A 25,098-nucleotide genomic window follows, 5' to 3' on the forward strand; every position below is an offset into this window, starting at 1 on the left:
TAAAATCCCGTCCCTTACCCTTCATGCACAGAATGGCCAACACGGTACAACCCAGGTAATTCATGGTACATCTCCTTATGTCTGAAAGCCATGACACGGGTAAATCCCGTGTCACATTACACGGGAATTTAGCGGGATATAAGTCTGAAATTAGCTTTGGTCTTCGCGCCTCTGCCACTTTTAAAACAGTCTAAGCAGCCAGGAAGAGAAATGCCCCCCATCCACACGTCTTTAATGTTTGGGGTAAAATAGCTCGAAATACTTCTGCATTTTAAACTTCTTATTTAATGTGTGTAAAAAAAGAGTTTTCTTGCCTTGAGACTAATGGCAAATAAAATCTGAGACCAGTAGGCAGGGAAATTTATCAAAATTCCCATCCCTAGTCTCTACATATTTGTGGGAGGGGGGGGGGGGGGGGGGCACGCATCATCTTGTAACTTACTGTAAAAATCAGCAAGCCAAGTCAGTCATATCTCAAGGCTGCCGAGCGACTTACAAGACACACTTCGGGCACATCTTCATCTTTGATAACATCATCTTCTTCACAAAGCATAGGCCACCTGTTGAACAAAGAAAATGTATTTAGAATTTTTAACTCATGGCCTAGTCCTCCCAGTCAATTGCGATTTTATCTCTATCGGGCTACAACTAACAATTACTTTTATAATCGATTAATCAGATGATCAATTTATCGGATAAATGTCACTTTTTCAATTACCTTTACAATTTAACTTGAAGTTGTTTTAGTCATGTTGTATGTAACAATTAATATAAAATGGATGACTTTCCTTCACGCAATTACTGACACTTCAATAAAAAATAGTTTCAAATTAAAAAAAAAACAAAAAAAAAACATAATATGGCCCGAACATAAAATGGATTCTCTCAATTAGTTAAAAGAAAACATTTAAAATGAAAAATTAACTGTTCGAATGCAAATTTTTGAGTCTCAAATATTTTTTCACAGTCAAAAACTTTTGTCCTGTGATTGAATTTTTTCTTTTTTTGATTGAAGTGATTTTAATTTTGAAAATATGTTATGTTTGAAGAAACTTAGTTTTTATTGAATAAAGGCACAAATGTCTGAGCCAAAATGTTGCCCAAATGCAAAACAATATTACGTCAATCAAAAAAATTTTAAAACTTGACTTCAATCCCCCCCCCCCCCCCCCCCCCCCCAAAAAAAAAAAAACTGATAAATCTAGTTTTCAAATTCATTTTTTTGAGTTTCAAATTCATTTTTGCATCCAAAAACTTTTTGGGGCTGAAGTTACTTTTTTTGATTGAAAATATATATTTTGGTAATTGAAGAAACTTTCTTGGATTGAATAGTAAAGACACGAATCTACCGCCATAATATGCTCGGAACAGCTTTGCTCGCCCTGTCCACACGGGGGCAGTATAACAGGGGATTCCAGCTTCATTCTTAATACAGTAATGGTTGAAAGTAGCGGTGGTAAATATTTATTTAAAAAAAGAAAAAAAAAACTCTTATTTTCACATTAAACATGGCAGACGCGATGGCAGTTACTTGGCTGTAGTTTAGACATTTTTTGCATGTTGTGCTTAAAAGTTTTTTTCTAGTCAAATGCATTTATGCTGTACAACTGTTCAAACCTTGTCATTGCTTTAAAAATGTTTGTGAACCCGGTCTTGACACGGTTTTCATTCACTTAACTCTTACAATACCCAAACGGTCTTAGAATAAATGCGTTTAGAAGAAGCAAAAAGTTTGTAAGCTAAGAGAAGTTAGCAGCAGTCGGCTAACAGGATTAGCAGCCAGATCACCGGAAGTACGGCAGTGTTGATTCAAGAGCATTTACTCGTCAAAAGCGCAGTTAAATTCGGCTCAGCAACCCCAAGTTGTCGGTGTGCCGTCTCGCTTCGTCCCGCTGAGCGCTCTTTCTGCGGCTCCAGTTTCCAGTTGTTGCTTTTGTGACGGGAACTTGTTCAAATGAGGCGGGTAACGTGAACTTTCAACTTAACTGACGACGCAGAATGATGACGTGTTAGGAACTGTTTTTAACACAAGCGACTGCTACCACATCTATCCCTGTAATAGCACGATTGACAAGTTCATGGCCATTGATGATAAATGCACTTTCTCTATCCAGCAATGACGTCTGCAGTGATCCTTGCATTTGGTATACATCAGAGCCATGTAGAAAGAGAGTTGCGACACTTTCTGATCTCGCCGCGGGTGGTCACGTGGTTCATGTAGTCGTGAGTAGTTCCAAGCACAAGCAGCGCTGTCGTGGTTTTTAATGGAACTGACAGCGGTGATAGTAACATTTATAGGAAAATGGATAAAATCACGTATCTAAGTACTTGTTTGATTATGTCATTGCATTATGACATATATGTAAGTGCTAGTTTTACATTTGAAGTGGTACAGCGACAACTGAAAACGATGTAAACTTTTACGCAGAAGGGAACTTTCCCATGTTGTGGAGCGAAAGTTTCATGTTTGTGTTAGCATTAGCACGGGAAATCGATTTTTACATTGAAATGCAAGAGGGTGGGGGGGGGGGGTGGTTTGGTCCAATCATGTATGTGGTCCCGGGCCTCAGGACCATAGGGGCCCCTGAATGACCCTTAATTTATTTTACTTTACATTCACATATTTCTTTTTTTATTTAAATCATTGTCTGATTAAATATTATGTTTTACTCGATATATGTATATTTAAAAACTTTTAACATATTAAATATTTCAAACATTTATCTTTTCCTTTTTTTGCACAACGCCCCCACCCACCCCATCTGTCTTTGCAGAGAATGGTTTGACCCCGCTCTGGCGCACTCAAGGCAAGACTACATACGTTCCCTGAAGCGGGAAATTAAAATGTCATTATTATAAAGTCTAAACATGGCGAGTCGTCATAAATCGGGTGCGCAGAAAAGAAAAGTAAAAAAGATGAATATCATAGTTTCTTTATATTGTGTCACATCACATTACGGTGTGTTAAATTTAACTGTCCATCTCGAATGAAATCATTTTAAAACTTAAGACTGTCATTGCTTGCGTATGTTGTCGTGACAAGCCGGTGGCAGGGTTGGAGGGGGGGGGGGGGGGGGGGGGGGCTATAATGGGGCTATAATGGTCTTTTGTCCCACGGCCCCTGCAAGTCTGTTGACAGCCCTGTTAAAAATGTATAGATCGAATAGTTCCAGTGTATATATCCACAAAGATTACAGCTATGTTAAAAAATGTATAGATCGAATGTTTCCAGTGTATTTAGCTACCAAGATGACAGCTTTTAAAAAATGTATAAATCGAATATTTCCAGTGTATTTATCCACAAAGATTAAAACTATATATATATAAGTATAAAACTATGAAGTATTAGACAACTTAGCATAACCTTCAATGGTCAATGTCTTCAGTGATGATTAACTCATTGGCTGCCGTTGACGGAAGGCTAACAGATGGACCAGACCAGACAAAAAAAAAAAAAAATCTTTGGTATATTACAACTTGCAGCACTCAAAATCATGAAACACATCAACAACCTTCCTATTGTTATAAGGTCTTTATTGTCATGTCATAAATCAACATTGGCTGCCTTTGACATCGATAAGACGTCCAACTCCATTCCTTTTGAGCTGGGCATGTGTTGGTATCATCTTATATGGGGTTATTTCCCAAGGTGGTTACAGTATGTTAGGCTGCATGCTTTTCTCACTGTACTTTTAACTCAGACGGCGATAGACATCCAATCCATTTTGACCTGGGAGAGATTAGATTCCCATCTTGGGGGGCGGGGTGAGCTTCTTTTTCATTCTTAAATTATGAGCAGATCAACATCATTAAACGTGTTTACGTCTTTGGTGAATTAATTTAAAAGGATTAGATGTTTATCACTGTCAATGACAGCGAAGGATTTCAATTATACTTTGATTATATCAAGTATCGGAAGCACTTTTGCATTGTCTGATGTTTATTCAACAGGAGTCACTTCACGTCATGATGCGTTTACCTACTCTTCGGCGAGCTGATTGCACCAAAGATGGTTTAATTAGCAAACACTATTCATACACAATGAACTCGGGCTACCTCACGAGCTGTTTGAACATTTCTTCTGTATCCATCTTAAGCTTGTACTTGTACACCAAAAGTGGCACTAGTACTACTTGGTTCTGAAGCCAGATGGGACGGAGACAGAATAAACGGCCCGAAGTGAGGGTTTTGTAGACAGTGCCGTTGTCGGCAACTGATTGACCGGCCGACCAGTTGCGTGATTGTCCTACATGGCCAACAGCGGTCGACTGTGACGTCACATCCTGTCGTGGGGACTCGGGGTCCTGCGGTGGCGCGCTCGGCGGTGGCCGAGCAACTCACGCCGTCGTGACCGCTGTCCTCATACACACTCACACACACACTCGCGGCGCCGGTGATGACATCATCGCTAAAGGCCCAGGGACTTGCGCACGATCTTCTGAGCCAGTTTGTAAAAGTGATCTCGGTCCTCCCGCCACATTTTGGAGGCATCCACGTTGGCGCCGCTTTCGTCGTTTGGTTCTGCCGGAGTGTTTTGAGACATGAGGGCCATCACATAACATCTCTTCAAGTGGCATTTGGACTGTGTATATACACACCTGCTAGCATGCTAACAACGGAGAGCAAGATTTTCTCCACGCTCTGTACCGGACTCCAGCGCTCAGCGCTGCTCTCGTAGCCCATGGGGTCGTCTCCCGGCGCGTGCAGGATGGAGATACACACGCGGCCATCTGGGTAAACTACAGCACATTTCCCGATATTTTTAAATTTAATTTCAAAATAAATTTTATATGTATGGTGGAAGACACAGACAAGACTGAAAAAGTTTCTGTTCTTGCACCCCTCTTTCAAATAAACTGAAGCATTTTAAGTGAAAAGAACTGTTGTGTTTGATAGAATGTCTATATGTTGCAATAGCAGATTCATGGAGAAATTAAGCCCCTGAACTATTTTTAATTTGTCCGTTTTACCCTGGAAACCCCCGTTTGCAGACGTCGCGCAACCGCTTTTGTTCCAACCCAGCCATAAAAAGTAATCGTATTTGTTATCCGAAATGTCTGTCATTTTTAGCTTAGATTCATTAATTGATGTCTAATAATTAGTTAAAAAAAAAAAAAACTTATTCACTCGCATATTTTAAACTTTTAAACAAATGACGTCACAATGAAAAAATTAGGGTCTGTAAAAATGTCACGGCTAGCTACCTCATAAACTATCACTTAATTGTATTTTTTTCGTTATTGTTGCATTTTCCCCAATATTTTAGATGATAATCGATACAAATAAAGAAAAAGTGAAGAAAAAAAAAAAAAGTTTAAGAGGGTAATTATAATTATATGAAAATGAAAATCTCGACCACTCCTTGATGTCTGCATCACGACCCTTGTTATATTACCATGTTTCACCCATAAAATCCCCCCCAAAATCCGGCTGTGGCCATTCACAGCTGTGTCTCGACACTCTGTGATACATGCTACATGGAGTTTTTGGATCGAAAAGAGGTAAGTACGCGATAATATCTCGTTAAAATCGTGGCGTTTTTAATTATGCTCTCGCGTGCTTTCACCTCTAGTTAGGGTTTTGCTGTTTAAAAAAAAAAAAAAAAAAAATTTTAAATGCCGTCCGGTTCAAAATTTTTCTTCCCCCAGAAAATGGAGATTTTAAGCTTCCCAATGATGTATCCCACATGCATATACGACAATGTTGAAATATGGCCAAATTGGGGGTCTCAGAGTGGAACTTCAGGTCACCTGAGTGTTTTGCGCCATATATTTAAAAAAAAAAAAAAAAAGCTACTTCATGCATCCAAAACAGATGACCTACTGTTGGGGTGAAACATGTCGCAGGTGAACCTCATCTTGGGGGGGCTGAGAGGATAATCGGAGGGGAAGGTAAGGACGGCGGGAAAGACGCCTCCTTCGAAACACGTGTCCTGCGGGCCCCTGAAAAGAGTAGAACGACAATGTCTACCTATCTGTCAACACGTTTCCTGCAAGACCTCCGTGAAGTTGGCCCCCCATCAGACACAAATTTATAGAAAAATTATGTCATTCATTTGTGCTGAACATTTTTTCGTTTGTGCTGTCACTAATGAGGTATTTACAATTCTTTTATGGGTCATTCTTAGGTCAACAAGCCCCCCCCATTTTGACTAAAAATGAAAAAAAAAAAAATAATAAAAATAAAAAAAAAATAAAATAAATAAAAAAAAAAAAAAAAGGTGTCGATCATTTGCGCTGTAAAAATTTTCCGTTTGTGCTGCTGTATTTTTTGAGATATTGATTTCGAGTGATGACGTCACGAAGCCCCCCATTTATTGCAAAATGGACCCAAAATGGTGCTCTTCGTTTGTGCTAGTATTTGTGACACCCCTCTGTTATTGAGAGTTGGTATGCTTCGTCAGCCACGATGGAGGTGCCGCGATTAACGTCATCACTTGAAATTAATATCTCAGTATCAATAATTTCATTATCATTCTTTAGTTATGAGATCTCTGTGTGTATACTTTTGAGTAATGATTTCAACTGCAGCACCTCTGTCGCGGCTGATGAAGCATATCAACTTTCCAATAAGAGAGAGGTGTCCCAACAACTAGCGCAAATGTAGCACAAACGAATGTCATCCCTTCGGGTCCATTGTTCAGTGAATGGGGCAAACGAATGCCATAACATTTCGATAAATTTGCATCTGGTGGGGGCCAACTTCACAGAGGTTCCTGCAAGGACTTATAAGGAAAACGACTTACATGATCAACGCCTCCCACTCAAAAAAGTTCTCCTCATTGGCGGGACCTAAAATATACAACATGTCAACAAGTCTGGCTAGTTTGCTTTTACTCTGGCAGAGGAACAAGAAACTGGGACAAGAAATGACTAAGGGGCCGTTTACATGGTGACGCTGCGAGCTTGTTAGTGCTCAGACCATACGCCGCACTCTACATCAAATTGGTGTGCATGGCTGTCACCCCAGGAGGAAGCCTCTTCTAAAGACGTTACACAAGAAAGCCTGCCCGTCTCATTAGAACATAAGACATGTAATCCATGTGCTTTGTTGACATGTCTTCAGCAAAATGTTTGTGGGCTTTCGTCTTCAGAAGAGGCTTCCTCCTGGGATGACAGACATGCACACCAATTTGATGTAGAGTGCGGCGTATGGTCTGAGCACTAGCAGGCTGACCCCCCCTCCTCTTCAATCTCTGCAGCAATGCTGACAGCACTCCTGTAACGAGTCACATGACATTTTGAGTACTGCTTGTAATTTTCCCTCCAATTTGGACATTTAGGGATCTACGTAGTTCCCATGCGGTGTACTCACTTTTGTTGCCAGGGGTTTAGATATTAATGGGTATATTTTGAGGGGAAAATAAATTAACTTTATCATATAAGGTGCACACAGACTACTTTTCATTGTGTCAAAGTGTCATTTTGTCAGTGTTGTTCCATGAAGATACATAAATGTCTGCAGAAATGTTAGAGGTGTACTCACTTTTGTGATATAGTGTATGTGTGAATAGAAGTAGCACTGTCAACTTCTGCTACTTAACTTCAATTCACACATATTGTATGTGCAATACTTATTTACGTGCAATATTAATGTGCTAATATTCAATGCCTTCACTGTAAACTGCTGCTACTTCAATTATTTGCACTGCCTGAATATAGGACTACCTCATTCATATTTTATATTATTTAGATTTTATACGTTTATTCTTGCAAGCCACTTTCGAGATTTTTACTTGTCCTGCATTGTAAAGGGAGATGCGCCACAATTTTATTGTACAACTGTATCATGACAATAAAGGGCTATTCTATTCTATTAGCAACTAAGAATGGAACACCCTCACTCCGATGACGTCAGCACTTGCACACATCACCTTGGGTATGTGCAGTTGCTGCTAGTAAATATTCAAAATAGCAAACATGGTGCAACGTCAGCTTTAATTGAATGTTTTTATAATGTTTTTAATTTAAATATATTTTATGTTCACGTTTTCGTGTCTGTTGAAGCCAAAGAAAAAAATGTTTGGAAGCCATTGCTTCGAGTGGGCGATAAGTTGTCTTCCGGGCTGAGGAGGTAGTTGTCAAGGAAGTGCATCATTGGCTGTCGCCTTTTAAACTGCACTGCCCTATAAGGCCTGGCATGAATACTACATTGTTTTTACCCGGAAGTGTGACATCATTCGAATGGAGACTAGGGCTGCAGCTTTCGATTATTTTAGTAATCGAATGATCTATTAACTAGTTAGTTCAAATGATTGGATTAGGAACATTTAATGCCTTGCAGAGAAAATTTTAGGAGATGCAAAACAAAGGCTTGCTAAGATTGCCCTTTCACAGAAGCAATAAATGCGAATATAAAATACATTTCCCGAGTGTTTCTTCAAACTATGCAGAATTGAACTTTAATTTAAAAATAAATTAAACTAACTGGGCTTAGCCTCAAACAGTATGAAAAAATAAATAAATGAGGATCTAAGTACAACAACAAAAAAACTATTGAGTATCATGCATAGCAAAAGTCTGCTAGCTTAAAGGCTATAAAATGCTATCCCCCCCCCCCACACAATGGTGTTAATCGTTAAAACACGTCTTCCCACACACACACACACACAAAAAAAGACAGCTAAAAATACTTATAAATTAAAATTACGAAAGCATAAAAAAAAAACATTAGCTCAAACAAAAGCTTACTTTAAGTTGGTCTTGACAGGGAGCGGCTGGATTGAGCTATGTTAAATCAGTTATGTCGTATTAACTGTTGCCACTACAGGGCAGTGTATCCACCCAAACCAATAAAACCAAATGTAAACACTTTCAAAACAAACCATTATAACGTCACTCTAAACGAATCCTAAAAGCAGCAAATTTTGTTTCGAAGGTTTTTTCTAATTTAATTACTCGACTTAATCGATTAATTGTTGCAGCACTAATGGAGATGGAACCATGTAAATGCAAGCATTGAATGTGGTATTCTCAGAGCGTCACCATGTAAACAGCCCCTAAGTGACTTCAGCAGTTTGGCATTGTGTGATGCTTTGCCGTCATCTTGCGGGATCTGATGAAATTACAATAGCAACAAAGATGCTTTTCTGCTTTTTCCTCGCTATAAGTGACTTTTTTTTTTTTTTTATACAAAAGCACATTCGACCTACCTGCGACAATTCCTTCAGGAGGGTTGAGTGTCAGCTCTGTAAACACACGCATGCGCACACACGTTAATGCAAGCTAACACACTAAAAAGCCAAGTATAATACTTGATACAGGTTAAGCAACTTCAAGCTGAATTTATTTGTCCCTTCTTCCACGAACCGGCGTCCTAATAATGCAAATAAATGTGCAAATATAACATTTTTAAGGGTATGTTCAATAGTTTTGAGAAAAAACAAACGCCTAGAGGCCCAGTGGTTGGTAACTGCTAGCTAGCGACAAAAATCACAACCAGGCGTCTTAAATCGACAGAGAAGCCACGTTCACCCTTAGATACCGCGACAACCAACAAAGATTTTTTTTTAACTGATGCGGCTCCAGCTTTTCTAAGCAGGCAACCGAAGTTTGAACATTAAACGAAACACTCAACTTTTTCCACTTCGTCAGAAGCTTCTGGAAGCTTAAACTCACACTGCGCGTGCGCGTCCGTACTCGTGTTAAAAGCCGAATTATGTCGTTGTCCAAGATGTTAGTGTAATGCTCACGTTTGTATTCGGCCATAAGTCTCTTTAACGCGGTGCCCGCCATCGCCGCCGCTGACGTCTCACAACAACACGTCGTCGAAGCCAAGGACCCCAGGCTTCAACGCGCATGCGCACGATTTGGGCTTCTGCTGCATTCGAGGAACGTGGGAAGTCGCACTTATCCCACTCGGATGGTACCAGTTGCAACGTCAAAGCGTTGCAGGCGAATGTAAACGGCAAAGATTGGCTGACCGCGACAAGTTTTTTTTATTTTTAATTTTGGCAATCAAAAGACATTTTGACCTCCAGCAAACTTGCCTTCTCGTTAGCGATCAAGTACAGACAAATATATTTGTATGATTTGCTATATTTCTATAAATAAAGAAATATCTTTTGCACGAATCATTGGATAACTTCATGCAAAGAGATAGCAGCATATCCTCACGTAAAATCAGTAAAAATCTGTGGTGGAATGTAACTTCGGTACATTTTTGTGTATCAGTATTGAAGTTGAGTAAAAATATGAAGTGGCACTGTTACTTCACTACATTTTACAGAACACATCTATACTTTTTACTCCACTACTCTTTAAATTGTCGGCTGAATTAAACGTTAATTTGTAACAAACAAACAAATTTTGACTTGATTGTTTCGTTTTCATGCCTCCGGCGCATCGATAAGCCCGGCACAACTAATGTTTACTGTTATCGAGCACTAGAGGCAACAACACGAGTACAACCGAGATTAGACAGGTGAACAGGATATTGACCAATAAAACCAACAATGAACACATCACACTTTCAAACGGGTGGTGCACACTCTTGTACAGTAGGTGGCAGTATGCACCTTATAGTTTTTGAGCTTGTTAAGCTTCTTTAGTCAATGTTATTGCTTGTTTTTTTCCATTCTGCAGTTTTGAATAAAACTCAGCAATGATTTTTCTGGTTCTTTCTCTGAATACTGACTCAGATCTCTTTATGTATGTATTAAAAATAAATAAAAATGTATATATACTGTATATACTGTATATATATATATATATATATATATATATATATATATATATATATATATATATATATATATATATATATACACACATATATATGTATACATACACATACAGTATATATATATATATATATATATATACACACACATATATATACACATATATATATACACACATATATATACAGTGGGGAGAACAAGTATTTGATACACTGTTAATGGGTTTTCCCATTGGCAGTGTATCAAATACTTGTTCTCCCCACTGTATATATATGTATATATATATAAATCGTCGGGCGGTATGGTCTCTCCTTTCAAGCTTGGGTCCTCTACCAGAGGCCTGGGAGCTTGAGGGTTCTGCGCAGGATCTTAGCTGTCCCTAGGATTGCGCTCTTCTGAACGGAGACGTCGGACGTTGTTCCTGGTATCTGTTGGAGCCATGCACCTAGCTTGGGGGTTACTGCCCCGAGTGTCCCGATCACTACTGGCACCACTGTTGCCTTCTGCCACTGCATTTTTAAACTTTTAAACAAATTACGTTACAATGAAAAAAATGGTGTCTGTAAAAAAGTCACGGATATCTACCTCATAACTACCGCTTAATTATATATATATATTTTTTTGTTAATGTCGCATTTTCCCCGATATGTTAGTTGATAATCGATACAAAAAAAATTTGAAAAAAAAAAGTTTAAAAGGGTAAATATATAAAAAAGAAAATCTCGACCACTCCTTGATGTCTGCGATTTCTGCATCGCGACACTTGTTATAGTACCATGTTTCCCCCATGAAATCCCCCAAAAATGCAGCTCTGGCCATTCACAGCTGTGTCTTGACACCCGGTGATACATGCTACATGGAGTTTTTGGATCGAAAAGATGTAAGTACGCGATAATATCTTACTAAAATCGTGGCATCTTTAATTCTGCTGTTGCATGCTCTCACCTCCAGGTAGGGTTTTGCTGTTTAAAAAAAATTTTTTTTTTCAAAATGCCGTCCTGTTCAAAATATTTCTACCCCCAGAAAATTGAGATTTTAAGCTTTCCAATGATATATCACACTGTCACACATGCATATCGGACAAGTTTAAAATTTGGCCAAATGGGGGTCTCAGAGCTGAGTGTTGTCCGCCATATGTATATAGGAGAAAATACTTTTACTTTATATATATATATATGTGATGGGGCGTAGTGTCGACTCCTGCCAACAGGAGGAGCTAGAAGCCCATTTAGACTGAATTTATTACCCCCGTGGAAGCGTGTGGGAGTGGTGAGAAAGGGAAGTGTATAAAAGAGCATGCCACGAGTTTAAATGGACGCGTGCTTTGGAAAAGTTGCCTGCACGGCAGTGCAGAGACATTAAAGACGGCGATCTCGGCAGCAACGCCGGTCGCGTAAATTTTAAGTGAGAGCTGCGGATGCAGAGGACTCATCGTGTGTGTGATTACAAGTTTAACCAATGGTAAGCACATATTTAAATGGGTCGGCAGGTGTGACAAATTAACAGTTGTATGTGATCCATGTTGCACTACTTTTTATGAAACAGATCTCCGTGTCCGCGACGGCAGTCCGTTGTCAAACTATCACAAAGCACGACGAACAGGAATATTCTGCTCAAGGTATTAGCTACTCACTCATCACAATTAGATACACCTGATACTTAATGATTGCCATCCAGAAATGCTACATAGCGTCTGAGCTAAACCATATGATGAACAACCCATAATTTGGAGGAAGTTTGTAAAATAATGTTTTATGTTGTAATGTTTATTTTGTATGTTAATGGATTGCTGTGGTGTATTTCAGCTGTTTTCTCGAGTGTATGTGCCGCTTTTTCCTACTGCTTCTCAATTACACACCTCCAAGCCAGATTAGCAGTTCCTAAAGTCGTTTGTGGGTTTTAGATTTTTTTAAATAGGTACGACAGCGGGAATTATGGTATTGGTAAACCGATAGTCGCCCCTCACGTCTGTATCCAATAGAGCCTACAAAAAAAAGGGGGCTTCGTGGCGGATCATTTGTGTACATCCTTGTTTTGAGTTTGCTGTGCCGTGAATCGTTCTATTGGAGTGCAGTGAATTACTTTATTGAAGTGAGGTGTTTTAATTGATGTAAAGTGATCTTTGCCTACATTGTAAAAGACAAGTTGAACCCTAGAATGGTCTATAATGGGGGGTCCAGGACGACTTTTGAGGAAGCCATTACTTTAATGCCGCTTGTTTAATTTTATTTTGTTCAATAAATTGTTATTTTTCCTACACCAGTCCTTTCTTGTGAATTTTGTGAACCATTGTGGGGGCGAATTCGGGGCTACACCCTCACCATATTACATTTGGCGTTGCTGGCAGGATAAAAGGACTGGTGATAAGGGAAAGTTTTTTTAAGGCTTGGAGGTTGTGTGTGGAGGGGGGAAAAGCGGCAGCACACTTTCATCGCGGGACATCGTAGAGACGTCCATCAACGAAGGTCTCAAGTCCAGCGACCACCTTGACGGCTATGTCCACACCAGAGGGGATGGAGGAGCTGCAGGCCCTGATGGACGAGATTCGACGGCTTCGGACTGAAAATGAACTTTTGAAGGAACAAGGAAATGGCCAACACAGCACAACCAATGCTTCAACATCCAACAGTGAGTCCAGCGCATCAGGCATAACGGGTACTTCAGAACAACCGCCATCAGCGAATGTGACAGACACTCGAATTCCCACACATTATGTCTACGTCCCACGTGAACGTAAATGCGCTAAATTCACTGGTAAATTATCAATGGACTTACTTACAGTCGACCAGTGGGTAGAAGAGGCCCGCAGATGTTTGGACACTCGGCTAATGTCCGAAGCAGAGCGGATTTTGTTTTTATATGATCATTTGGATGGAGGTGCAAAGGCTGAAGTGGAGTTTCATGATATTTCACATAGAAATACAGCAGAGAAAATTTTTAAAATCTTAACAGATAATTTTAGCTGTTCGAAATCCTATGTAGCCGCACAGTTGTCTTTTTTTCAGCGTCATCAAAAAGAGGGGGAGACGCTTCGGGACTTTTCTTATGCACTAAAGACATTAATGGATATAGTCGTAAAGAAAACCCCAGAGGGGCTCTTAAACTCAGACCGTGTATTACGCGATCAGTTTGTCGAAAGCGTGAATGACGATATGCTAAGAAGAGAACTTAAAAGACAGTTGGCGCTGAATCCCGATGTTGACTTTCTCACACTTAGAGGAGTGGCAATTAAGTGGTCAGAAGAAGGAAGACAAGGGTTAAAGCCCAGGATTAGAGCATATTCCTTTGACACACACGCTTCCACGGGGGTTGGCCCAAGGATAGAGCCCAATGCAATTGTTGCTTCTAGTAGTGAGTTGGCCGAGCTTAAGGAGTGGCTTCGTCGCCAGCAGGCACAATTGGATGCCATCCTGACACAATTGAAAACATCCGGCCCACAAGCAAGTCAAAAGGGGGGGGGGAGCACACCTAAAAACTATCACTTCCAACGAGATGGCAAACCAATTTGTATGCGCTGCGATCGAGTGGGTCATATTGCTAAATATTGTCGAGTAGAGGTGGAACCGACAAATATTACGACCCGTGGATTGCCTCAGATAGTTACTACCCACACCCAAGTGGTGGAGCAGCCCCTCCCTGTGCAGCCACAGGGAAACTAATGCCCCCTGGTGTAGAGAGCCAAACACCAGGAGGGACAGTCTCAGGCTCATATGACTCGATGTGTAGTGACGTTGGCCCTGTATCAAAACTCATGGGCCGCTGTCCAGTGGTTCAGGTGTCCATGGGGGGCAAATTGGTGGCATGCCTTCTGGACACCGGCTCCATGGTATCTACCATAACCGAAGAATTTTTCGTGGAAAACTTTAACATAAGTGATGAATCACTTAAGCCTTGTAATTGGTTGCAGTTACGGGCTGCTAATGGATACGAGATTCCATATTCGGGCTACGTAGAGTTGGATATTACTGTCCTAGGTAAGACCTTCCACAATATGGGTATTTTGGTGGTACGTGATCCGGTTGACCCTTTCACCCGACGACAAAAGCAAGTAGTGCCAGGATTATTGGGGATGAATGTTATTCAAAGTTGCTATCGAGAGCTGTTCACTGACTTATCTTTAACATCAATTCAATCATCTAAAGATACAGACAGAAAGACCTGGCAGCAAGTGTTTACTACATGTCAATCCCTGGAGAGTCTTGGCAGTAAAGGGTACTTGGGTATGGCCAGAGTCCAGCATGGTGCGGTGCGCATTCCCCCAAGCTCCATGAAGTTTATCTCCCTTGTCTGCCCGAGTGCTGCTAAACTCTCCCTCCATTCGGTGCTATTGGAGCCTCCATTAGACTACGCCCAGTGGCCCGCGGGCTTGTTGATATCCAAGGCACTATTGTCGGTGAATAACGGGGTGGTGGAGGTGCCAGTGGTCAACGTGAGTTCACAGGAGGTGTGGTTACAACCACACACCCCTTTAGGGGGACTTCATGTAGCTCAAGTGTGGTCGGCAAAGCGAGCCGTAAGTATTGTGGAGGGCAGCGGTAGAGAAAGAATTGCCACAGTTCAGTTAGCGGAGGCCCAGGCTACGCCTTCCATTGACTTTTCTACTCTATCGTGGCCTATGTTATCAAGCGAGCAAGAGAACCAAGCAAAAGCCCTGTTACAGAAATACAGTGCTGTCTTCAGTCGGGGGGAAGGGGACGTGGGGTGCACCACAGTGGTTGAGCATCAAATTCCGCTCATAGATGACATCCCCATTCGACAGCGATACCGTCGACTGCCCCCATCACAGTACGAACAAGTAAAGGCTCACATCCAGCAATTACTAGAGTCGGGAATTGTAAAACCCAGCTGTAGCCCGTACTCGTCACCTATTGTTATTGTGCAAAAGAAAGATGGTGATATGAGACTTTGTGTAGACTACCGCCTCTTGAACGCAAAGACGAGAAAGGATGCTTACCCGTTACCTAGAATAGAAGAGTCCCTAGACGCACTGACGGGAGCAAAGTGGTTCTCTACTCTTGACCTGGCAAGCGGCTACAACCAAGTGCCAGTAGCAGAAGCAGATAAGGCAAAGACGGCATTTTGTACACCATTCGGACTCTTCGAATTCAATCGCATGCCCTTTGGCCTATGTAATGCACCCAGCACGTTCCAGAGGCTGATGGAGAGACTTTTTGGAGATCAAAGCCTTCAATCGCTCCTTCTGTATTTAGACGATATCATCATTTTCTCCTCCTCCTTTGAAGAACATTTACAACGTCTAGAACTTGTTTTGATTCGCTTACAGAATAACCACCTTAAGTTGAAGCTGTCAAAATGTTATTTCTTCTGCAATGAAGTCAAATACCTCGGACATGTAGTTTCTGCTGCAGGGGTAGCAACTGATCCGGATAAAGTGAATGCGGTCGAGGAATGGAAGCAGCCAACAACTCCAAAAGAGCTGAGATCATTCTTGGGATTCGCCTCCTATTACCGTCGGTTCGTGGAGGGCTTCGCAAAGATGGCAGCACCATTACATAGATTGATTGCTACAGTGGAGGCCAAGGAAAAGAAAAACAAAGGCAAAGCGTCCACTCTCAAGAGCCATTGGACTCCAGAATGTCAACAGAGCTTCCAAACCTTAAAAGACAATCTTATCAAAACACCAGTTCTAGCTTATGCAGACTTCACCAAACCTTTCATTTTGGAAATCGACGCAAGCCATGCGGGACTAGGAGCAGTGCTCGCCCAAGATCATGACGGACAGAGGAAGCCTATTGCTTTTGCCAGCAGAAGTCTGCGCCCGACTGAGAGAAATATGTCAAATTACAGCTCTCGGAAGCTAGAGCTGCTAGCCCTTAAGTGGGCGGTGACCAACAAGTTTAGGGAATATCTCCTAGGCTCAAAATTTGTGGTCTTCACAGACAACAACCCACTAAGCTATCTCCAGGCAGCTAAATTGGGCGCGACAGAACATCGCTGGGCGTCGGAGCTGGCAATGTTCGACTTTGATATTAAGTATCACCCAGGCACGGCTAATAAAAACGTGGATGCCCTTTCTAGGCTCCCTGATCCAGCTCCACTTTCGATGGTGGCCTCTGGCTTGGCTGTCTCTCCACGTCCCCATGGGGCTGTCAGACCTTCAACTGAAGTTGCCTGTCAAGAGACTACTGCCCTTCCACTTCCACTACGGCAGAAAGTGGATCTACAAGCCCTGCAAATTAGTGACACAGTCATTGGACCTTTTCGGCATCTGTGGAGGAGAGGAATATTGCCAACTAAGGAGGAACGGATAAGCTTGCCACCACCGACCCAACGACTTCTGCGGGAGTGGCCAAGAATTCGTTGCCAGGATGGAGTACTGTACCGCAGTATCCGGTTGCCCGGGGACCGTAAAGAGACCCTTCAGCTCCTATTGCCACAATGTCTAAAGCAGGAAGTCTTAACCAGTCTTCATGATGATAAAGGGCACCAGGGCATTGAGCGTACCACTGAGCTCATTCGGGAGAAGTGTTTTTGGCCTGGCATGACTCTCGACATAGAAAACCATTGTCAGGAGTGTTGCTGTTGGCTGGTGGTGGAGCCAGCAATTCCCATAGAAAATGATGGTGGGCCGTGTCCAGGAAGTCCAGGCACGTCGGTCCTACCTGAACGAGTGGTAACAACTACCGGTCCAGTAGTGGATGTGGAACCAACTGCACCTCTGCAGACAACATCAGTTGAGAGCAAACAAACCTACCCACCGAAGGCCACGATGGACGTTAGGCGCACTACACGGGCTACAGCTGGGCGGCATAGCAATCCATTTCACCTACCAAGAACAGCTCTTGTTAATGTAGGCCATACCAATATAATCGAGTTTGAAGCTAGATTACCCAGAATCCCCATGTACAGTTTCTTCCGTCCTTGGGCGTAATTGATTCATGGCCTCACCGGGACGGCGAGTTCGAGAGCTGGGGTGGGTGTGATGGGGCGTAGTGTCGACTCCTGCCAACAGGAGGAGCTAGAAGCCCATTTAGACTGAATTTATTACCCCCGTGGAAGCGTGTGGGAGTGGTGAGAAAGGGAAGTGTATAAAAGAGCATGCCACGAGTTTAAATGGACGCGTGCTTTGGAAAAGTTACCTGCACGGCAGTGCAGAGACATTAAAGACGGCGATCTCGGCAGCAACGCCGGTCGCGTAAATTTTAAGTGAGAGCTGCGGATGCAGAGGACTCATCGTGTGTGTGATTACAAGTTTAACCAATGGTAAGCACATATTTAAATGGGTCGGCAGGTGTGACAAATTAACAGTTGTATGTGATCCATGTTGCACTACTTTTTATGAAACAGATCTCCGTGTCCGCGACGGCAGTCCGTTGTCAAACTATCACAAAGCACGACGAACAGGAATATTCTGCTCAAGGTATTAGCTACTCACTCATCACAATTAGATACACCTGATACTTAATGATTGCCATCCAGAAATGCTACATAGCGTCTGAGCTAAACCATATGATGAACAACCCATAATTTGGAGGAAGTTTGTAAAATAATGTTTTATGTTGTAATGTTTATTTTGTATGTTAATGGATTGCTGTGGTGTATTTCAGCTGTTTTCTCGAGTGTATGTGCCGCTTTTTCCTACTGCTTCTCAATTACACACCTCCAAGCCAGATTAGCAGTTCCTAAAGTCGTTTGTGGGTTTTAGATTTTTTTAAATAGGTACGACAGCGGGAATTATGGTATTGGTAAACCGATAGTCGCCCCTCACGTCTGTATCCAATAGAGCCTACAAAAAAAAGGGGGCTTCGTGGCGGATCATTTGTGTACATCCTTGTTTTGAGTTTGCTGTGCCGTGAATCGTTCTATTGGAGTGCAGTGAATTACTTTATTGAAGTGAGGTGTTTTAATTGATGTAAAGTGATCTTTGCCTACATTGTAAAAGACAAGTTGAACCCTAGAATGGTCTATAATGGGGGGTCCAGGACGACTTTTGAGGAAGCCATTACTTTAATGCCGCTTGTTTAATTTTATTTTGTTCAATAAATTGTTATTTTTCCTACACCAGTCCTTTCTTGTGAATTTTGTGAACCATTGTGGGGGCGAATTCGGGGCTACACCCTCACCATATTACATATATATATCCAGTGCTGGCCAAAAGTATTGGCACCCCTGCAATTCTGTCAGTTAATGCTCAATTTCTCCCAGAAAATTATTGCAATTACAAATGCCTTGGTGGTAATATCTCCATTTATTTTGCTTGCAATGAAATAACACAAAAGAGAATGGAAGAAAAAATTGAATCATTATCATTTTGCACAAATCTCCCAAAAATGGGCCAGACAAAAGTATTGGCACCCTTTGAAAAAGCGTGTGACGCTTCTCTAATTTGTGTAATTAACAGCACCTGTTACTTGCCTGTAGCACATAACAGGTGGTGGTAATAACTAGATCACACTTGCAGCCAGTTAAAATGGATTAAAGTTGACTCAACCTCTGTCCTGTGTCCTTGTGTGTACCACATTGAGCATGGAGAAAATAATGAAGACCAAAGAACTGTCTAAAGACTTCAGAAGCAAAATTGTGAGGAAGCATAGGCAATCTCAAGGCTACAAGTCCATCTTGAAAGACCTGAATGTTACTGTGCCCGTGGCACTGTGGCTAACCTCCCTAGATGTGGACGGAAAAGGAAAATTGACGAGAGATTTCAACGAAAGTTTGTGCGGATGGTGGATAAAGAACATCCAAACAAGTTCAAGCTGTCCTGCAGTCCGAGGGTACAGTGTCAACCCGTACGATCCGTCAGTGTCTGAATGAAAAGGGACTCGATGGTAGGATACCCAGGAAGACCCTACTTCTGACCCAGAAACAAAAAAGCCAGGCTGGAGTTTGCCATAACTTACCTGAGAAAGCCAAAAATGTTTTGGAAGAATATTCTCTGGTCAGATGAGTGAAAAGTAGAGCTTTTTGGGAAAAGGCATCAACATAGAGTTTACAGGGAATAAAAATGAAATTTTGCATTATAATGTAGGTCTCAGTGTGAGAAAGCTGGGTCTGGGTCATGGTTCTTCCACCAGGACAAAAACCACTAGAAAATGGTTTGAGAGAAAGCACTGGAGACCTTTAAAGTGGCCAGCAATGAGTCCAGACCTGAATCCCATACAACACCTGTGGAGAGAGACCTGGAGCACTTGGCTCCAAAAATCTAAAATTCGAGCAGAGCATTGCAAGAAAGTCATTGCTGGATCCCGGAAGCGGTTGTTCGCAGTTAATTTGTCTAACGGTTGTTCTACCAAGTATTAGACTGAGGGTGCCAATACTTTTGTGTGGCCCAGTTTTGGACGTGAAAAGAGTACTTTTTACTTTTTTTTTTTTTCCCTCGACTTGGCGACTTGGACCTTCCAGTTGGAGTGGCATTCCAATGATATTTTACCTGGTCGGAGGTTGGAAAACTCTTACTTTCAACCTTCCTCAAATGCAGCATGCAATTAGGCCACATAAAACAAAAAGTTCAAATCTATCAGACGTCTATTGCATGTTGAAACTGAAAAACTAAAAATTATCTTAACTGATTTATACAAGATCAAAAACACAACAACAAAACAAATTTGCGGGGGAAAGTTTTTGTTTTTTGTGGTTTAACTGCATTACATCCGTTCCATCCAAAGAGGAAGCCCGAGTGGCGTGCATCAGCATGTTGAGGCATGCGGTCCTTGGCTTCGATGATGCGCTGTTGTGAGATGTCACTGTCAGTGACTCAGGGCACACGTTACGACATAGGTGTTAAACTCACCTTTGTCATGCAGCCTATAAATATGCTGATATGTGACTCGCTGATTGCTACCAGTCTCCCACTCCCAGTCAAAATGAATTGAATGTCTATTGCCATCTGTGGCATTTATGAAATATCATTAAAGCCGTTGGGACAGAAGGAAGAAGTTAACGTGTTTCCTTAGTGTCACTATTTAAAGTGGAAAAACGCGAAAGTTTGAATGTGGTCGAGTTGTTTTCTTTCTTTTTTTTTAAGCAACTCCGGTTTGTCCAGTGGCGTTCATAGCCTACATGGTGCTCTGGGCGACAACCCCCCACCCCCCCCAAAAAAACACACAAAAAACCCCAACAACAACAGTAGACCCACAAAATACAGCGCGTGACGTGTACCCAGCACAACCCCAACAACCAAAGCACATTATTTGTTAGGAATGTTACATTTATTAATAATTATTAATAAGAGGTTTGTGAACGTTGATTATTTGTCTGTATGTTATTCACCAGATGCTAAATGTGTGTACATGAATGCAAACCTGCACGTGAGCCCAATACAGTGTTTGAATTCATCTCCTCTGCTCTTTAACTGGAGCCCCTGTAGTGGTCAACACCTCTGAGCCAACTAGTCACAAGTAGAATGTTCTACACTTTCTCATAGACTTCATAAACTATTTACATGACACGGGAAATGGGGCCGATTCGTAGGGGGCCCATTTTCAAAAACTTCAAATATTTTCTAAACCAAAGCTGTTACCGACCTAAAACCGAAACAGGCACCTACCTTAGCCATATATGAGTCTCCATGAGCAGTGGCATCAAAAAATTCAAAGTCGTTCCCTTATAAAATCCCGATTAATTATTTTTTATATAAGTATAACACAACTTAAAATGGCGATAAGAGTCTCAGATTTTAAACTAGATGTACAAAAATCACCAAATGCAGAGACAATCTGACACTATTTTCAGGAACAATAGCAATATCTAACGTATCATATAAGTTTTTGACCAAAATAGCAACTTAATTTTTTTTTTATATACTACAAGTTTTCAACAGCTAATAAATCACTCAATTTAACATCAGAAACCTAATACTTGAGGAAAACATGCAGAATCAATTATAAATAATATGTAAATAGATTATTAGTAAATTCTATATACAATCACAACTTATTATAGAATAGAATGGCCCTTTAAAATCATTACACACTATATATACTGTTAGCGAATGAGGCTAGCAGTAAACAGTGCTTTTCTGGCAAAAATTCTTGTGAATAAATGCTAGAATCCCCAAATTTTTCATAGATATGGACGTAAAACAGTCTCGATTCTTGGTTAAAAGCAAAGAAACTGTGCAGCTAGCGTTTATTTTACGTATATTGTCGAAGTACAATGCTACTCATTTAGTGAATGAAGCTAGCGGCCGCCTGGTGACAAAGCTTGTCTGGTGAAAATTCTTGTGAATAAATGCTTAAATCCCCGAATTCAAATCAGTTCAGTTTATTGTCCCCTAAGAAGGGGAAACTTATCTTACAGCAGTTAAGCATACAGATAACACAACAACTCATACACACACAATAAAATAACACAGACTACAAATTTAAAATGCAAGAGACAGTTTTGCATCTAAGTGCAAGAATTGTGCAAATTTAGCAACTGAATTGCACTTGGTAAGGAGTTCTTTGTCCTATTTAACTTAAAACAAGGGACTCTAAATCTCCTGCCTGACCTCAAACGAGCAATGAAGGGGATGATGTACACAATTCAGTATGTTTTTTGCCTTCCTCATGACCTGCCTCTCATAAATATCTGTTAAGGAGACCTGTGGACTGCCTATTATCTTACCAGCCTTAAAACAAGGGACTCTGAATGTCCTGCCTGACCTCAAACGAGCAATGAAGGGGATGATGTACACAATTCAGTATGTGTTTTGCCTTCCTCATGACCTGCCTCTCATAAATATCTGTTAAGGAGACCTGTGGACTGCCTATTATCTTACCAGCCATCTTAACAATATGGTTGATGTTATTTTTCTCCTTCAGGTTAATTCCTCCATACTAGGCAATAAAAGCAAAAGTAAGAACCGATTCTTCATAGCTATGGACGTAAAACAGTTAGATTGGTTAAAAGCAAAGGAACCGTGCAGTTAGCGTTTATTTTACGTATATTGTCGGATTACAATGCTACTCATTAGTAAATTCTATATATAAGCACAACTTATTATAGAATAGAATAGCCCTTTATAATCATTATAGTGGCGAAAATTGTTGTGAATAAATGCTTAAATCCCTGAATTCTTTTTCGATATGGACGTAAAACAGTCTCGATTCTTGATTAAAAGCAAAAAAATGTGCAGGTAGCATTTATTTCGCGTAAATATTGCCAACTATGAGGCTAGTCAGTTACGAAAATTAGCCGCCTCCATGTGAAAATAAAGAAGAAAATTCCTGCGAATAAATGCTTCAATCATGCATGCATGGAAAAATATAATATTTACCTTGAATCCTCGAACAACCACTCTTGAGACAGTCCTTCCTGTTTGTATGTGGTACAGCTTTCGTAGTTCTTCAGAAATCCAAGCTGAAATCCGACATGAGCGTGTGCAGTCTTCGGCTATTACTAAATGAAGCTCGGTCCCCTCTGATAAGGCGTTACAAGAAGAAAGAATGACGAAGTGTCTCGTCAATAGGTAATGAAGTCTATGACTTTCTTTATTACTTCTACAATATATTATAAATATTTGTGATGTTAAATTAATAATTCTTGCACATATTTATTGTTGTGCACTTTCAATTGTTTTAGGGCATTAAACATTAAACCAAATAATTTTAACTATAAACCAACAATAGTGAACATTTGCACGCTATCTCTCTTCAAACCACTACATTCACTGCTCACATTATGTATTTCGATATGATGCTAATCGTCGTAGCCAATAAAAACAAGCTAGCAACTACGAAATTACTAGTGTGAATAATTGAAAAAAAAAAAAAAAAAAAAAAAAACGGACACAAAAACACATATAACTATTCCTCCACCTAGTATTGTGAGAAATGTTCACGATTTACTGTATGTGGAGCGCCTCAAATTTACTTTAAAAGGCATATTTTACATCATCATGACAGAGACGACATATGAACAAAGAAACGCAGAACTAGAAATAAACGTTTGAGCAATTTCCAAAATAAAAGTGCTGCTGTATGCGCCCCTAGCAATTTGCCGCCCCGGGCGACCGCCCAACCCGCCCGCGTAAAGAACCGCATTTGGGTTTGTCAGTCACATAGACTTCATTACCTATTGACCTGACACTTCGTAATTCTTTGCATCACGCCTTATCACAGGGGGCTGAGCTTCATTTAGTAATAGCCGAAGACGGCACACACTCATGTCGGATTTAAGCTTTGGATTTTTGAAGAACTACGAAAGCTGCACCGCACACAAATTGGAACGATTGTCTCAGGAGTGTTTTGTTCGAGGATTCAAGGTAAATATTATATTTTTCGTACCATGCATGCATTTTGAAACCTGAAAAAATCAATGGGAGAATGGGAACCGCTACGGCATTGGCGTCATTTTATGACATAAGTATATACGTAAAATAGATGTGTAACTGCCCGGCTTTTTGCTCTTTTAACAAAGAATCAAGACAGTTTTACGTCCATATCTATAAAGAATTCAGTGATTTAAGCATTTATTCACAAGCATTTTGAACGGAAAAAGCCATTGTGGCAGCCCCCTTATCATAACAAAGAGCTAACAAACTAGCATCAGACAGACAGATTTAAGTAAAGTAAAATCAAACTGCCCTTTTTTTTTTTTTTTGCTTGCAACCAAGAATGGAGACTGTTTTACATCCATATCTATAAAGAATTCAGGGATTTAAGCATTTATTCACAAGAATTTCAACGTAAAAAGCTCTTTGCTGTGGACTTGTGGTAAGGCGGCGCCACAGTTAACTTAAAGACGGGCTGCACATTCGCCATATTTACCGTACGTAAAATAAATACTACCTGGATGGTTTCTTTTGCTTTTAACCAAGAATCAAGACTGTTTTACGTCGGTATCTATAAAGGTATTGGCTATCTCATACGCATTTTATACTTGTTTATTTAGATTTTATACCTGCAAGTCACTTTTGAAATTTTAACTTATCATGCACTGCAAATGGAAATGCTCCCCAATTTCATTGTACAACTGTATAATGACAATAAAGGGCTATTTTATTCTATAAAAAGTTGTGATTGTATATATAATTTATTATTAATCTATTTATGTATTATAGCTGATTCTGCATGCTTTCCTCAAGTATTAAGTTTCTGATGTAAAAATTGAGTGATTTATTAGCTGTTGAAAACATGCAGTAAATAAAAGAAAAGTAAGTTGGTATATATATATATATATATATATATATATGTTAAATAGAGCTGATTATCTCTGCATTTGGTGATATTTTTGCATCTAGTGTAAAATCTTATTTACACTAAAAAATTTATAGCCATTTTTATGTTTTGTTATACTTATGTAAAAAACAATTAATTGGGATTTCATTAGGGAATGACTTTGAATTTTTTGATGCTGCTGCTCATGGAGACCCATACAGTATACGGCTAAGGTAGGTGCCTGTTTTGGTTTTAGGTTGCTAGCAGCTTTGGTTTTGAAAATATTTGAATTTGAAGTTTTTGAAAATAGGCCCC

General features: G+C 40.5%; 2 protein-coding genes across 5 annotated transcripts in view; both read right to left on the reverse strand.

Annotated features, from left to right (window-relative positions):
- The window catches only part of LOC130910414 (trichohyalin-like), a 68,044-nt gene extending 66,034 nt beyond the window's left edge, over positions 1-2,010 (reverse strand). For 2 of the 3 annotated variants that reach the window (XM_057827691.1, XM_057827688.1), the window contains exons 1-2: positions 1,824-2,010; positions 443-560 (exon numbers count right to left, since the gene is read on the reverse strand). The gene's annotated coding sequence lies outside the window, so the exon portion shown is untranslated. The remainder of the gene's footprint in view (positions 1-442; positions 561-1,823) is intronic. The other variant, XM_057827689.1, reaches the window with a different exon arrangement.
- Positions 2,011-3,517: 1,507 nt separating this feature from the next.
- ube2g2 (ubiquitin-conjugating enzyme E2G 2 (UBC7 homolog, yeast)) lies at positions 3,518-9,820 on the reverse strand. Of its 2 annotated transcripts, none has more exons than XM_057827985.1 (6): positions 9,692-9,820; positions 9,152-9,187; positions 6,746-6,791; positions 5,824-5,942; positions 4,599-4,739; positions 3,518-4,521 (listed from the first exon to the last, which is right to left on the reverse strand). In XM_057827985.1, the coding sequence occupies exons 1-6, from the start codon at positions 9,732-9,734 to the stop codon at positions 4,409-4,411; spliced, it is 498 nt and encodes a 165-aa protein (XP_057683968.1). In that variant the 5' UTR covers positions 9,735-9,820; the 3' UTR covers positions 3,518-4,408. The 2 variants fall into 2 exon arrangements, with proteins under 2 accessions (XP_057683968.1, XP_057683969.1); XM_057827986.1 differs by lacking the exon at positions 9,692-9,820 and adding an exon at positions 9,577-9,616.
- Positions 9,821-25,098: the final 15,278 nt, after the last annotated feature.

This window comes from Corythoichthys intestinalis, chromosome 22, assembly GCF_030265065.1.
Source record: "Corythoichthys intestinalis isolate RoL2023-P3 chromosome 22, ASM3026506v1, whole genome shotgun sequence".
NCBI classification, from domain to species: domain Eukaryota; kingdom Metazoa; phylum Chordata; class Actinopteri; order Syngnathiformes; family Syngnathidae; genus Corythoichthys; species Corythoichthys intestinalis.